We start from the raw sequence: 16,699 nt of genomic DNA, 5'->3' as shown, positions 1-16,699 counted from the left end.
GCTCTCTTCTTGCCCGAGAGCAGAGTGCTAAGGCACTCTGCTACTCGGTAGGGCTACTCGGTAAGGCACTCGGTAGCAGAGTGCTAAGGCACTCGTCTACCGACTCGCAGGTTGCGAGATCGAATCCCGGCTGTGGCGGCTTCATTTTTGATGAAGGTGAAAATACTGTAGGCCCATGTGATTTGGGTGCACGTTAAAGAACCCAAAATGGTAGAAATTTCCGAAGCCTTCCACTACGACGTCTCATAATTATATGGTGGGTTTGAGACGCTAAACCCCACATATCAATCAAGTCGCTGGCAATAATATGCTCAAGCTTTTCTGCAGAAGTGACCTGCGCTTGGCTACTGACCTGGTCATCAGCGGAAGTCACGGCTGCTGCTTTGTCTCCTCCCTCCTTCTAAACTACTTTTCCAAAAGCTGGGCCTTGTGTTGTTAATCGAACCTCCTGCCACTCCAGATTCCCTTTCTTGCCTTTTTCGTCCTTGGAGTCAACATTCCAACCTCTAGCCTGCTTCTTTTTTGGTCAACTTCAATAGCTTTTTCTATGTTATCTTAAGCCTTTCTTCTGTAGCCTTCCTTGCGTCTCGCTCTGTTTCCTATGCATTTTATAGCTCTGCAATCCTCATCGTGAGTTCACCCTGTGCAGCAGCCATCATTTATACCATTAGTATTGCCTCGACCTTTGTCTTCACTTGGTGTCAGCCTGTTCAACCTTCTCGTGCACACAAACCTCGATTTTCAAATCCACCCCACACATAGTGTTGCCACAGCTGCTGATTTATCAGTAGATCTACTCATTTTAAAAATGTTCTGCTGATTGGGTGATCAGGTGTCCGTATCTGTTGACTTTCTGTATTTTCTGCAGAAACAAGTGTTAAGTTTGATTTAGTGTGGTGACGAACAAACAAAGAAGGAAAGCTGTCAGCTCGATCAAATGACATAGCAATATAACTACTGGGAATGCGTTAGTCAGTGTATTTTCCAAACTAACAGCTTCGACAGCAGAACAGCAGAAAAGTATTGCTGCCTTTCCTTTTCGTCATTTCTCCCTTTCGCTCTGTATGCCATAAAGCTGAATTCGAGGGCTACCTTTGCTGGAATAGGTGAACAAGCTCTGAACAATCTTACAGCAGTAAAAAAGCCTGTTAGTCAGTGTATGCATGTGTGGAGTACTCCTGCAGGAAATGTGCTCACACATTTTTAGAATCTCATGGTCACTTTGCAAGGACTTTACTGCATATTTGTAGGCAAATGAAGCTTGAAAGCTAGCAGCTTTCGACCACAGCTAAACTACTGGAACAAATTATTCATTTCCATGCTACACTCCCCTGCTTTTCCTCTTTGCCACATCTCTCTTTTCAAAATGAAAAGAACCTGCTCACAGGTGTGACATTCAGGCAGTGCTTTTTGAAAAGCCTTTATGGCTCCAAGGAACTCTCCTTGGATGTGGAGGGGTGAATGGACGTAGAGGGAGAAAATTTTATGCACGAAAGAAAAAAAAACATAGCAGCACATTGGGGACATTAGCTACATGGTATAGAGTTTGGAGGGAAATAGTGCACAAAAACATAACACGAATCATCAATACATGTATTTTATAATTTAATAATTCATGGTGTTTAACGTTTTAAAACTACGATATGATTATGAGGGACGCCACAGTGGAGATCTTCGAAATTTTCGACCATTTGGGGTTCTTTAACCGGCATTAAATCGAAGCACTCGCGATATGGAACACTGTTGTGGGTGCAGATACAGAGGTGTTCAGACTCGCCTCGTCCCCGCTTAGTTTTCTTTGTGCACTTCCGCGATTATCTGTCAAGAAGATTTGTTAGCGCTTCCCATTGCTCACCACGCACCTGCCGCATTCTTCAGAAGAGGGCTCATCGTGTCTGTTTTCACACCTGAAACACTCAAGCATCAGCGTGCCGAATGCCTTCAGAAACCTTTGCATATTTAATCAGTCTTGAATGGTGCTGGGGTGACACCTTCGGGACACCAGCACTCTTGGAGTCACTAATGTCGCTGCTTTATAAAAACAATAGTGCTCTACACTATACTACTAATACCAGCGCTGAATTCGTGATGCCAAAATTAAGCACAAAGACTAAAATTTAACATCTACCAATTGCTACTGATATTCTATGAAAAAATCTGCTACTGGTAATTTTATGTGGCATGGCAACACTGCCTGTGCGCAGAACACTTCACAGTCCTTTTTTACTCTGACTAGTACACTGTCTGTGGGTTACAAAAATGTCATGCCCGATAACTGCCAAATTTATATCCACAGACCTGAGCAAGGAAGTGCCACATTACTGTGTGAATACTAACATGACGGCGGATTTTGTGGAGCGAGAATATAGAAAAAAAAATTGAGACAGAGTATAAAAGAGGGCCTTTCTCTGCTTTGTCCCAATTTTTTTTCCTATGTTCTCGCTCTGTAAAGTTCACCATCATGAACTCCGATGAACTAGCCCACGCTTCTACAGTTGCAATACTCTCCACTTCAAATCGCCACACTGTCGTTAAGATATATCTGGCACACTATTGCACGTCACCTCCCCATCAACTCTGTCTACTGCCTAGTCAAAAATTAAAATATCGTAGACTTCCATTAAACGAAATTCTCCTAAATGAAATAGTAGCTGCTTAAATGAAACACCTGCCTCTAATATGATTGGTTTTGTACTTGAATATTGTACCCCTGTTTATACCTGAGTAAACGAAACTCCTCTTAAATGAAACCCATTTTCCTAGTTCCTTCAGCTTTCATTTAAAAGGAGTCTACTGTACTCCAAGGGGACCTAAGTGGTCACTGCATGTGTACACCACAGACATCTGGTGGCTTATGGCTTGAACATAGCTAACTTGAACATAGAACATAGCTTCTAGATGGCTCCACATTGCTAGAGAAGTCAACGTTGCACTGCAAGGGGTCTGTAACGAATGTGATAGCAACAAATTGTGATGGTATACGAAGTGAGGCTGACACCCCACCGCGGTGGTCTAGTGGCTAAGGTACTCGGCTGCTGACCCGCAGGGCGCGGGTTCGAATCCCGGCTGCGGCGGCTGCATTTCCGATGGAGGCGGAAATGTTGTTGGCCCGTGTGCTCAGATTTGGGTGCATGTTAAAAAACCCCAGGTGGTCGAAATTTCCGGAGCCCTCCACTACGGCGTCTCTCATAATCATATGGTGGTTTTGGGACGTTAAACCCCACATATCAATCAACGAAGTGAGGCTGACAGCTAACTCTTTTAGATAAGATCCCACGTAACTCTACAAATGTTGGTGTGAGAGAATACGTGGGCCACACCAGGGAGAGCAACATTTTTCCCGCAGTCTCCGGAATGAGGGCAATGAACGTTGAAGTGTATGAGAGGTGCTTGCTCATGGCTGCCAAGTTGGCGCGCGCTTGGAATCGCAACTGCACCCTTAAACTCAAAGTTTATAGTTGTCTGAGTGACATCCCTTGTTGGGAATCCCACCGATGCCAACCAGTTGTTGCGATCCCGGGGTGCTGTGGTAGCGTGGTGTAGCTTCGGGTTGAGGAAACGACCGCTTACAAGATGAGGATACGAAAAACAAACAGGTTTATGGCACTATTTACAAATATTTACAGCATGATGTTAAGAGTTCACAAACCACGAGCGTGGTGGTTAAACCTTTACTTGGTTCAGAGCAACGTCCCGCACTCGGCGGCGTCCTTATAAGCCCTGTCGGGCTCCTCCTTCTTGCGGGGAACACCAATCACACACACACAACAGGTGAAAGGTACGAGCAGGCACGGCGCACGTGAACATCCAATTTCGAGTCAAGATCACTGCACTTAAAGGTGGCGCCAGAGAGGCTCTTGCTCGTCGTTTATGTCGCTGGTCGAGGGGTCCCAAGCTTCGGACAGCAGACATCAAACGGTCCGCCAATCTGTCCGCTCAATTAGCAGGGCACTTTGTGGCGGCGGTCGCCGTTTCTTCAAAGGAATACGCTCTTTGTTGTCCCCTCCGGAACGGCTTACAGCTTCGTGGCGACAGGACGTCTCATCCGCCGGCTAGCAGGGACAATAGCTGGCGAGCATAGACATTCGGCGAGTCGGCTACTTGTTTGGGGATTAAAAGAGCGCCGCTCCCCCGTCATCTCTGGACGCTGGTTCCGAGAAAACTGGAGTTCCAGGCGTGGGAACGCGGCCCGGCTACGCTTCTGAGCGACAGCATGGCGCCTGCTGACGCCGGTCATAACAGCTTCCCCCTCGCCAGATGAGTCACGGAGGGCAGCGGTCAACACTGCTGCTCGCAGGGACGACGAAAGGGTCCGTAGTCGAATCCCAAGAACTCACCTTCGCTTGTGGCATGGTCTGAGTAAAGGCCGAATCTTCGACACCGTTTCTGCAACTGGACCACATGCACAAGCAAGCACTCGGCCCCCTTCGATCAAACCAAGCCAAAAGAGGGATGGAAACCAATTTTCATTTCCTAGCTTTAACAAAAGCTCACCTCAAAACTCTCAGGACTCACTTGAGCTGAAAAACCAGACGTGCTACCTTACAAATTTACATAAGATGCACGAAAAAAACTAAAATATCAATTTTGATACAGAAAGAGCACCCCAGAATGGCTTAGAAAGAGCGGCTGAGCACGCCAGCGTTTCCATTCAATTTGCCCTTTTCCTAATGCCAAAATGATATTTTCGAAGAATCAAGCTCCGCCTCACAAGGCGACTGTTCTTCGATGTCATGGTTTGCAGCCAAGGGGACAATGGCCTGTATCTACTTTAAATTTAGCCCTCCCCTGAGATAACACTGCCACTGATGAATGCTCTACACAATGCAGGCGCACTCCTTTCCTGAAGCGCAGTACGTTATCTCACGAGAGCCCAAATTCTGGCGCAAGCAACGCGCAGCTTTGCTTGATACCATTGTCGTCCTGAATTAATACGGCTGTCTCCTTCTTTTCGTCGCTGACTGTTTACACGGCCCTGTCCTGCTGAGAGCATCAGTCAGGAACTCGGATTCAGTGAGCGCTAATTTTGTCCGAACGTCCGTCTTTGTTTACGGCCGCCCGTAATTGTCTACCACTGAGACATAAAGTTCACCAGCCTCCCGAAAGCTTAACCAAAGCTTTGACCTAACGGGCTACCTCAACGGTTAGGGAAAGCTTAAATGATCCGTTTATATGATCTCTAGATCAATCATTCTTCAAAGAAGACAACAACAAAAAGTGACAAACACTGCCTTCTAGCAGGTTTGTTCAGTTAGTTACCTGCCTTTGCTAACGCCTTTGATTAAAAAACACTGAGTTCTTCTGAGCGTTTTTCAATTATTCTCATTCTTACGGCGCTGCAAAATTCACGGCACTACTAACCAAACGCTTAAGCCTTCGCAGTTTGTCTAACGACTTACTTTTACGTTACGTTGTAACACACAGTGAACAACATAAAAGTACTCCTAGGTGCAATACTCATTAAATGCACATCACAATAATGCACAGGGTTTCGCTAAAACTGTGCACCAATGGCTCTCAATTCTCATAGCGCCCAACGACAGCTCCTCTGTGTTGCGCCAAACTCTATCATCTTACGAAATCGTTCGGTTTATTCCAACTCTTCCTCAATTGCTTATTCCCGCCACATCCACATGACAGTGAAAGCACGCAATATGAGACTAAACCTTTGAAACACTAAAAAGAAAATGAAACATTTTGTTCAGTTTTTTTTTGTATATTCGTAGAAATGATTAAAGATCTTCTAGTTCGGCGGTTTTCTTTCTGCAAACTTTACACCGCATCACGTAACTTACCAAATTTAAACTAGTTGAAATCTGCATCTCCAATGCAATACTGAGTAGTCATAATTAATCCGCCTGTGCAAAAGTTACTCATATTGAACGTGAACCCTCTTCTCATGGTGCTTTTAATCGCACACGATGGGGTCGCGGTCCCGGCTGTTTTCCAGCACGCCAGAGGCTACAAAACACACGAACGTTAGGCTGTGTCCTGCCGTCACGCCTCATTCTGCACTTCGGCTGGCTCCACTCAGGAATGTGCAAGGGATGCCAGAAACAGGGTTGAGACCGGGGACATTGTCTCTTTGTGCTCGCCCCGACGCGGTTTTTAGCCACTCTGCGCTTTCGACTTTGATCCTTCAGGCAAGGCCGCTTTCCCGAAGTTGTCGAACGCAACCGCGCTTTTCGTTGGGGTAACGCACCTCGTTTCCCCCCTCTACACCTGGCTTGCCGCTTGTACCTCTCGGAACGCCACCATGGAAGTTTCCTGGAACGGATTAACGGCCTACCCTCTCGTCTTTCTCGCGACTGAGTGGGACCTGTCCTAGGCTTACACAGTGACAAACGCTTCTGCTTCTTTCTTTTTCGGCGATGTTTTCTTGCCTCCTTTCTCTCGATGCCATCATCATGTCGCGTCGGGAACTGAGGGGTCGGGAAGCTCGTTGGAGCTTGTGCTACATTTTCCCCGACGCTCAAACATTTTGTACTCGGTGTCACGACGGACTGCCGGGCCAAATTATCTTTGTTAATGCTGATGAAACCATTAACTGGGCCCTCTCCGATGGCATCGCTGCACTCCTGAAGCGTCGCGTTCTCGCTGTGTTTAGCCACTGTGCTAATCCTATCTGCATGTGACGATCTCGAGACGTCCTCTCGAGGCATGAGGATGGTTTCCAGCTCCTTACTGAGCCCATTAGGGCTGCTGGCACACACCTCATCCTCGCAAGGACCGTCTTTTGATACTGTCTCTACCTCGAGACCGGCCAAGGGCTCGTTCTCGACATGCTCTAGATTGACGCCTTCGAGAATTCGCGGGCCCTTTTCTGGCGCAATCTGTTCCTGTCGCGCTTTATGAGGCGCCTCAACTTCCGGCGCTTTGCGACGCGCCTCGCTTTCAGACTCCTGTGCGAGTCTTTCTTTCTTTTTGCTAACAGAAGTTCCGAATCTCCTGATTAGCTCTGCTTTGATGACTTCATAGTTGTTCGCGTGCTGCTCACTGAGTCGCGCAACAACATCCGCTGCCTCGCAGGGCAGAACCGTGCGTAGCTTCTGAGACCAGGTGTCTCGCTCACACTTAAGTTGACTACACTTTCGTTCAAAGAGTCTGAGATACAGGCCCATATCCCATGATACCTCATATGGCTGCATGTACCTAGACATCTCGAACTCTGCCTCCTTTTCGAGAAGTACTCCTCGCTGGGGTCCCATTCTCAAACGCAACTCATAGTCTTGATTGAAAAACTTTCTCTTGAGGCCTTCTCTTTCGTGTTCACTCTTTCCTTCCATCTGAGCTGCTCTTAGTTTTCTTTCGATGATGAGGTCCCATTCTTCACTTAGTTCCTCATCATCAGCCCCCAAATCATTAATCGCTTGAATGATTATGGGTTTTCGTGCCAAACCCTTTGTATCGATCCCCAATTCCTCACACAACAGCAACAAGTCTGACTTCTGCAGCTCCCGTAAGTCCATGATCGTACTGAGTGCTCGCTACTTCCAAAATAACTTTCCGAAACGGCGAAACTGAGTCTTTCGGCAAAGTTAACTACCAGTTCTAAAATTTACCCTCTTTTAGAACCTGGTTCACTCAAAGGAAAAGCCAAGCACTCACCCATACGTGATCCATGTCTCGAGCCAGCTGCTTCTCCTGGGCCGACTGTTGTTGTCACTTGTAGCTTCGAATCCGACCGCTGCCAACCAGTTGTTGCGATCGGGGGGTGCCGAGTCGCATCCCACCGCTGACGACCAGTTGTCGGGAATCCCTCCGCTGATCACCCGTGTTGCGATCCCGGTGAGCTGTGGTAGCGTGGTGTAGCTTCGGGTTGAGGAAACGACCGCTTACAAGATGGGGATACGAAAAACAAACAGGTTTATGGCACTATTTACAAATATTTACAGCATGATGTTAAGAGTTCACAAACCACGAGCGTGGTGGTTAAACCTTTACTTGGTTCAGAGCAACGTCCCGCACTCGGCGGCGTCCTTATAAGCCCTGTCGGGCTCCTCCTTCTTGCGGGGAACACCAATCACACACACACAACAGGTGAAAGGTACGAGCAGGCACGGCGCACGTGAACATCCAATTTCGAGTCAAGATCACTGCACTTAAAGGTGGCGCCAGAGAGGCTCTTGCTCGTCGTTTATGTCGCTGGTCGAGGGGTCCCAAGCTTCGGACAGCAGACATCAAACGGTCCGCCAATCTGTCCGCTCAATTAGCAGGGCACTTTGTGGCGGCGGTCGCCGTTTCTTCAAAGGAATACGCTCTTTGTTGTCCCCTCCGGAACGGCTTACAGCTTCGTGGCGACAGGACGTCTCATCCGCCGGCTAGCAGGGACAATAGCTGGCGAGCATAGACATTCGGCGAGTCGGCTACTTGTTTGGGGATTAAAAGAGCGCCGCTCCCCCGTCATCTCTGGACGCTGGTTCCGAGAAAACTGGAGTTCCAGGCGTGGGAACGCGGCCCGGCTACGCTTCTGAGCGACAGCATGGCGCCTGCTGACGCCGGTCATAACACCCTCCCCACTCCCTCCAGCCCTCGTGTCTTCTCATGTTCGTTCAAGACGGCCATGGCATTTCTGCTCTGCTTCGATGGGAGGCCTTCTGAGCAAGGTGCTATTACCGCATGCGCCCTCTAAGCGACCTACATGGGCTGGCTTGTTTGATTCCTGCTTCAGCTACGTTCGTCGCCGCCGCTTGCATGCTTTTATCCACGGGTAAAACACACAAAGCACGAAGGAATATTATTCATTTAGACTTTATACAGGACATGACAGCGACGGCGAAAACCTATTGATATTGTACAAGTTATCGTTATCGATAAGGACTTCTGCCAAGCCCCTGCATGTGTTTGTCATGCTTGTCGAAAAGCTTAAATGAACAAGGTCTTCAACAAGCGTAAATTTCAATGCAACCCATCTTGTGGAAGCAAAGGGTGAGACAGCTGCGCATTTTGCGCATTTTTGCTACATTTCCATTTTCTTGCGCCAAGCTGCTCCAAAAGCATAAAAATCGTGAAAATTGCGCTGAACTGCTCCAAAACAGCCTTGAAAGCTAGAATTTTGATGCGAACCTCAGCTTCAGTGGGGAAGAAAGGCCGAGTGTGACTAACAAGATGCACCCAATCATGTTTTTTTTTTTTTACATCTTTCTAGTGACTAAGGCTCCCATGGTGCCGCCATAATCTCCTTTAAGCTGTTGCAAATATGTGTGAACTCGCAAAAATGTGCTGCCGTGCCTTGAGCGTGCTGCTTCTACTAGCTAGGCTGTGTTCTGGCGCCACTGTCGGCTAGCAAAAACCACAGAGTCGAGTGAGGAGCGTAGGGGGATTGACTCTCCGGTTCTTTGTTGTGCGTAGCGCGTTCCTCTGGTCACTGCGGTTTTCATGTGAATGCTACTGCGCGCAGTCACCTACGCGTGCACGTTTGCAGTGAGCGAGGAACAGTAAATGTGAAGTCATTTCCTTGCATGAGACGAGTCTTCCAAATGCTCCGGCGCATGCACATGGGTTCTCAAATTGCTGTGAGCGGCAAAACGTGTGCAGCCTATTCCCAGTTTACGCCCATTAGCTACAAATTTATTTAGACAAGCCAGTTGTCATTGCATTTTGCATATGAAAAAGTCATCGCACATGAAATCTGCACATCGGTGTCTGCAGGTTGAGAAACAATTTATTTATTTTCATACTCTCAGCGCTCAAAGGCAATACAGAGAGGAGTGGTTGAACAATATGTTAATAATTGAAGCTTTGAAGGCGGCAGGTTCTTTGATCGCAGCGATGGAGGCAGGAAGGTGGTTCCAGTCACTGCTTGTTTATGGCAGATATGAAGCATAACAAGTGTTAGTGCGGCATAAGGAACTTTGACTTTAAGGTTTAAGGTTGCTTTAAGGTTTGACTTGGTTACATGTGAAGCCGTGGTGACGGAACGCGCATTCAAACCATTTTAAACTATAATAACGGGCACCTGGGTGCTTTATTCGTGACTCATGACGCGTCTGTGATCACGTGGCACAGTTTTCATGAATGGTGATTCTCCACTGTTCAGTTTTGTAATCGAAACTCACAACGAGCGTTCGCTGCATGCATGCCGGCCCTGGGCTACACGAGCTTTTTAGGCTTAGCTTGATCGGTGTTTCGGTCGGCAGCAGTGTGACTTCGTTTTCTTTTTTTTATCCTTTTTTTTTGCAAACAAAACGTGCACAGGCCTCATCTTGGATGCTGTAGTTTTATCGAATCAGTGTCTCGGCTGCCAGGTAGGACCGAAGCCTGAAGACAAGGGCTATGCAAGCTGGTAGAAGCACCATGTGTGCCAAAAAAACACTGATGCCAAGTCTGGGAGGATGGAGGTAAGCAGCTGTAACTGTTCTCACGTTCACTGTCCAAGCATAACCTCCGGTATACAACCATTGTATCTGATGGGGACAGCGCCACATTCTCTGCCCTTCAACAAGACAATGTTTATGGGCTAGTCCCTATTGTGAAAGAAGAATGCTTGAACCATGTCCGGAAGAGGATGGGCACAGCCCTACGTAATCTTGTGCAGAAAAGCGAACAGGCTCTGGGAGGGAAGGGCAGATTGACAAAAGCCCTTATTGATAAACTCACAGACTATTATAGCTGGGCACTGCGGAACAATTCAAACAATGTGGCTGCAATGCAGCGTGCAGTGATGGCGTCATCACGTCACCTCAACTGACGAGGATCCTCACCATGACTTGTGCCCGGAAGGTGCAGACTCGTGGTGCCGTCATAATGCCTGCAAGGGGAATGGCGTGCCACCTCCAAAGCACAAATACAATCTTCCGGGCTACGTTGCAGAAGCGCTGCTGCCAGTCTACCTGGCTTCTCTACTGCAACGCTGCCTGGGAGCAAAGACGCAAAATGCATCGGAGTCATTCCATTCTGTCCTATGGTCCTTGATGCCCAAGGAGCAACATGCATCATTGATTGCTGTCGAGACAGCACTGCATGACGCAGTTTTGCGGTATAATGCCGGCTGCTACAGGGCCACCCAAGAGTTGTCGTCGTCATCAGTGGGACTCACACCTGGCCACCTAACCATTCAACGAGCTGCAGAGAAAGACTCTCTGCGCCTGAGAAAGGCTCAGAAACGGATGAATGAGAAGCAGGAAAAGCGGCAAAGAAAAAGAGAGCCTAAGGACACATCAAGCTACTCTGCAGGGTCATTTTAGACCATAATAAATGTTTGAAACTTTCGAAGTCAATTTTCTCAGAATGACTTTTTTGGCCAGTGAGGCTGCTTAGTCAGGTGATCTCTCTGGAACTGCTGGTCTGATTTCTATCGGTTTTTTTTATTATGCACCTTAATAAATTGTCCAGGGCAAGACAAGCCCGCTTTTTCAATTTATTGTGTCTATAATTTGTAATAATTAACTAAAACTTCATTGATGAGAGCAAAATTGTGAACACTAAATTCAGTGCTCTGCTAACATTTTTTGGCAAGGAAATTTAAAAAAAAGGGCTCTGTCTTGCCCTAAAGCACCTATCCAGGAATCATCATAGTGAATTTCACAGTGCTAGCACATTTTTCAAATTCTCCAGACCCTGACTAAGGGACCCATGTGGACTACCCTGATAAATGGCTGTAACTTGGGAACCAGTGAACATAACTGCATGAAACTTTGTGGTTATTCAAATGGCTTTGCTATTAGTGTACCCTGAAAATTTCATTAAGATATCTCAACAAACAAAAAAGTTGCCCTTCGAAGGTAGCCTCCCCCCTTAAAGGAAACTATTGAAGTGTCCTGGATACACAGCGACTGAAATAGTGACAGAACGAACTCTATCGATTTTCCGCGGTATGTATGTGCATATCTCCACCATGATATGATACTGAGTGACAACTCACAGCCATTGAAACACAGAGCGGTCGCGTGCACTCGGGTCATCTTTTGATTAGTATAGTGCGGCGCCTATGCTGCCTACACAGTCGCTGCCGGGCGGTTCTCTGTATCGTGCACGCAGATTTGTTGTGCGAATTGCTGGTCCGAACTTCGCTTCAGACCAAGCACAGATGAACAGAGTAGTGTGTTTAATCATGATAACAAAATTCAAAGTGAAGTGTGCCGCGATTCTGTATACTCCTCTTCACACATCAGGCACAACGCTGCGGAGGCGATTGCGAGACTCCTTGTAATAGATACGTCCATGTGAAGGAATAGTTCTGTGTTTTTACCACCCAGAATATGTTTTTTTTTTCGTTACAGGCTGAGTATGAAATGGGCATATATTGTATCTCTCATGCACACACACACACGCACACAGATGGTAAGTTTGGTAAGCTCATCAGTACTGAATGCTTAGTGAAAACCACTGGAATAATTTTACCAGCAATAATTTTGATTGATGTTTTATTTGAAAAGTTCTACAAAACTAACTTGCGTTGCTCCAAAACACGCCTTTCGGTGCTTTGAACATGCTCCAAAACTCTTCTTTTGCTGCACCAAAACTGCTCCAAAACAGCTTTACTCCTGCTGCCTGAGCTGTTCCAAAACACTGCAGTTCATTTCCATCCCTATAAATTTATTTTCTGAGAAATGTTTTACGACTTTAAATTGCTGAAAATAAAAAGTTCAGACAAGTTCAACTTGTCTACTTTATCCTCAGGTCTGAAGAGCTTCGGGCGTGCATCATTCCTAATCTCTAAACAAAGTAATGGACCTCTGAGGTAACCTAAACTTTAAAGTAGCCTTTGTCACCAAAATACAAAATATATATGAAATCGGTGACTTTAAACATAGAGATTTGGGCATGAAATTTAAATATTGCTTAGAGCAAACTTGAAAAGCACAAACAGGGAAGGTGAAACGCATATAACGGGTCTTGCGCTTCTTGCAAATGGTGTTTATTTGAAACGAGAAATCAAGCTCATACATATGCATATATCCCACAAGAGATTGTGGGATGATATGTGAATATGTACGAGCTTGATGGCGCAGGCATGTTATGTTTTTCCCTTGACATAAACATCATTTGTAAATAAAACATGGGTCCTGCTGTACATGTTTCATCTTTGTTGCTTGCACTTTTCAAGTTTCCTCTAATGATGGATCAACTCGCCCTAACCAAGGTAGTGTCAAAACCAAGTTTTGTACTTTATTTTCACATAAATATTAATAATAAATCATTAATAATTATGGTCTGTTAACAGTACTCTACTAATAATATAATAAATCCACAACGGTTAAATTAAACAAATGCATGCCTACCGAACTATGTAGCACCTTGAAACCTGCATCAACATGAGAGGAGCGCACATTGACTTTTTTGATGATGGCCAATGGGGAAGCCACATGTTCTAGTTGGGTGGGGCTGGCTGACATGACAAATTTGTATACTGACTAGAAATGCACTTTCAGTAGCAGCAGCTGGCCATTGCTGTAGAAATAATTTTAAAAGTGGACTGATTATTTACTGCCTGGTCCGAGCACTTCCACACTTCAAAAGCACATTTTATAAATGTTTTGAAAGTGTGTGGTGTTTGAGTATCTGGAATAGTAAAAGTATTCTTCAAATTGAGGTGAATAGTACCAAACTTTCTGAATCGACTATTCCCAAACCCCTAGTTCTTGCATAATAATTATGCATTGTGGCATGTTATCCTGGTGGTCAGTGTCGCTCCTGAAAAATATTTGTGGACGTGTGTGCTTTCAGTATGCTGACCCTGTGGCTGACCTGCTGGACAAGTGGGGTGTCTTCCGGGCACGGTTATTCCGAGAGTCTTGTGTCTTCTACCGAGGAAACTATGTCAAGGTGCGTTATCTGCTGCCAGCCATGTGGTGTGCATTTGTGAATGAGTTAAATGCTTTTTTGCTGAAGCATTTCTTGTCTGGCGGTATGACTCGTAAAGCTGCATATACTGGTTCAGTTTTACTTACAAATAACTGATGTTTCACATTACCAGATGATAGAAGTGACAAGTTGAAATCAACTTGATCTTCTGATGCACTTGCCTTTCATTGATAGATAGCAAGGCAGACTAGTAAAGTATGCTGTAATTTGGCATATGCACTCATTCTCTTGGTAAATGCATGTCACTGGTTACTACACATTGCTTGTCTAATTACTATCATTAAAACTGCACTAGATAACCTCCTTTGTTGTAAGTGAATGCCCATACCTGAATCTGCTTTTGAAAAGTTCTCGATTAGAGTGAGGATTTTCTGTAAAGCCTGTAATACTACACTTGGCAGCAGGGTAGAATAGTGCTAGGCGTTGAATTATGCAATGAGTGGTGCATTTGAATGGCCCTCAAATCGCAATAAAGTACACAACACATACCATATTTTTCCGCATAATGGGTGCACTTTTTTTCCAAAAAAGTCTTGCACCAATTTCGAGGTGCGCCTGTTACGTGAGGTAAAATTTTCAAAATTTTCAGTGCCAACTACAGCATAGACCACTGATAATGTAATTCGTTCAAGTTGTGAATATCCGCACTACAGCCGCACAACCTTTTTTAAAGGCTATTTTATGGCCGGGTTTCAGTTTTGCTTCTTCAAAAACTAAATTAACTAAACGAACAGTTTTACAGTATTCGCATATCCCTTTCCGTCCCAGTGACCAGTATACTGGACATACCAAAAAAGGCGTTGAAGAAAACATGCAGAGCCACAATCGGAGCCGAAACTACTTTTCTAGCTTCTCTAAGAGGCGAGCAATATAATTGTGAATGTTTTTTTCTTCGTCAACACCACTTCCTTATAGAACATGAGCATCATCCACGAGGAAAAGCGTGCGCAAGGTGTGATTATATTCAAAATCACTTTTGGAGCTTTCTTCTTGCAATTCAAATGATTGAAATCATGCGAGTTGACTAATGTGCTCTTGAAACAATTAGGCAAAAAGGTTGCTTTTGTAACCAGTAGTTTGCTTGCAATGTGAGAGTTTTTATGGCCAGTACACGGGACACCAGGATTCAACTGTATCGGACCATTCCAAACATGCAGAAAAAAAATAATAAAACTTGCAGTTGGCTTTAGGCGACAAACTTGAAGCCCAACCATTAAAAAAAAATTGAAACGGAAGCATCCTGGCAATTCTGCCTAGAGCATGGTGCACGAAGACAAAGCACCATCTTGGGAAGTTGGCTTGTGGATGCTTTGCGTGCTCCCTTCTAGGTTTTTCCCTGTCATGGCGCTATGTGCTACTGTTAACCATGAAATTTTTATTTTTTTTCCTGGATTGAAACAAAAGAGTTTTTGCTTTTGTGAGACGATCAACTTTCTGGCAGCATCAAAACCAACTCTTTTAACAAAGTTAGTAGAACGTGTTCACTCATCAGTGCAAGAAATGAATCCTAGTGCCCACTAAACTGGACATGGTTCGACCAGGAATACCATTGTACTTACAGTCTCCAAAATTTTTTGCATGCTTCTTCTAAGCCCTCTTAGCTGTCAAAAACTTTTTTTCCCACCTTACAAAAAAATACGAGACAGAAAGGGATATGCATCAACATAGTTGGGTTGGTGCATGCGATGTTACATGGCCTTTAAGTCGCGACAACAAAAACTAGAAAGCATCGGCTGAACAGCCCAAAATGGTGTCGCCCATATTTCTCACGAGAAATAGTCTGTAGGCTACACTAGTGCAAAACGTGTTGAGCATGCAGCCTCGCATGCTCGAGAATCAAGGCATGCTATACGGTGTGCTTACAAGCATTCTAATTTCCAAAAATTACTATCAAAATACCCGTGTTTCCATCAAAATGAACGCGGGGGGGAAAAAAAACGTGGAAATTCGCTGATTATGTGTCAGGCCATCTAGATTTCGCGCATTATCACTACCAAAATAAAAACTCATTTCTCTCGACCAAGGTAGGGCACCTATTATGCGAGTGGTAATTAACCAACAGATTGTGCAGCTGATTCATTGAGCATCTTGGCTTACATTAGTGGGTACTTAACAACTATACTTGCCATAGGCATTCTGTGATAGAAACGGCCAATTTTATCTGCACAGACATTCTTTTGCTTGTGAGACATGAAATTTCCATCGAGAACGGAAGACTGCCACAGCCAGAGTCATGTGCTGCCCTGCTCATTGATTATTCAGCTCGAGTAGCAGGTTTTTAGGAAGTGAAATGCGCGGCAGGCCAATCGGCGCCTGCACGTTTGGATCCCGCAAGTTCATTGTTTAATACTTTTGTGTGTGTGAAACTTGCAATGTTCCTTCAATGAATCATCTCTAACAGTTCGTTTTACCCAGGCCTCATCATCGTTTGCTTTCTTTATACCCTTTCCTGTTTCTCAATTCATTCCCCCTTTATCACTGCCCTTCTTTACATTGGCGAATCGCCACTTCTTGATGCCTTCTTGGTAATATTACGGGCTCCGCTGTGCCAAATGGACCAGCACGTCCTTGGTAGGAGCTTGCAGTGCCCCTTTTTGACAGGGATGAAGTTTTCGTTAGCGTTTGGTGACCTTGTTAATGAATGCTCGGACTTGACATAATGGACAAGGATAGCATAGCAAGGATAACGTTCAAGGATAGTGGTCACTGCAGAAAGAGGATAACCTACACCTAAAAGACACGTAATGTGTACGATGAAGCTATCACTCATATCATGTGCGCACAACTTGGCGAGGGCAGGGCTTGAAGCAATACATCGTTTTTCACAACCTTCGAATGCTTCAAAGAGAAGTTTATTAGCAGTTTTAAAGATCTAGGAGCATACTACCAGCAT

The 16,699-nt window shown here is 45.4% G+C and overlaps 1 protein-coding gene across 3 annotated transcripts in view; it reads left to right on the top strand.

Annotated features, from left to right (window-relative positions):
* The window catches only part of LOC119175634 (carboxy-terminal domain RNA polymerase II polypeptide A small phosphatase 1), a 117,964-nt gene that overhangs the window by 52,654 nt on the left and 48,611 nt on the right, over positions 1-16,699 (top strand). For all 3 annotated transcript variants that reach the window (XM_037426544.2, XM_037426541.2, XM_037426542.2), the window contains one exon: positions 13,669-13,767. In XM_037426544.2, the coding sequence (XP_037282441.1) occupies positions 13,669-13,767 (99 nt within the window). The remainder of the gene's footprint in view (positions 1-13,668; positions 13,768-16,699) is intronic.

Source organism: Rhipicephalus microplus, chromosome X (genome assembly GCF_043290135.1).
Source record: "Rhipicephalus microplus isolate Deutch F79 chromosome X, USDA_Rmic, whole genome shotgun sequence".
NCBI lineage: Eukaryota > Metazoa > Arthropoda > Arachnida > Ixodida > Ixodidae > Rhipicephalus > Rhipicephalus microplus.
The sequence above is the reverse complement of the archived record's forward strand: the minus strand, read 5'-3'. Positions and strand labels throughout refer to the sequence as shown.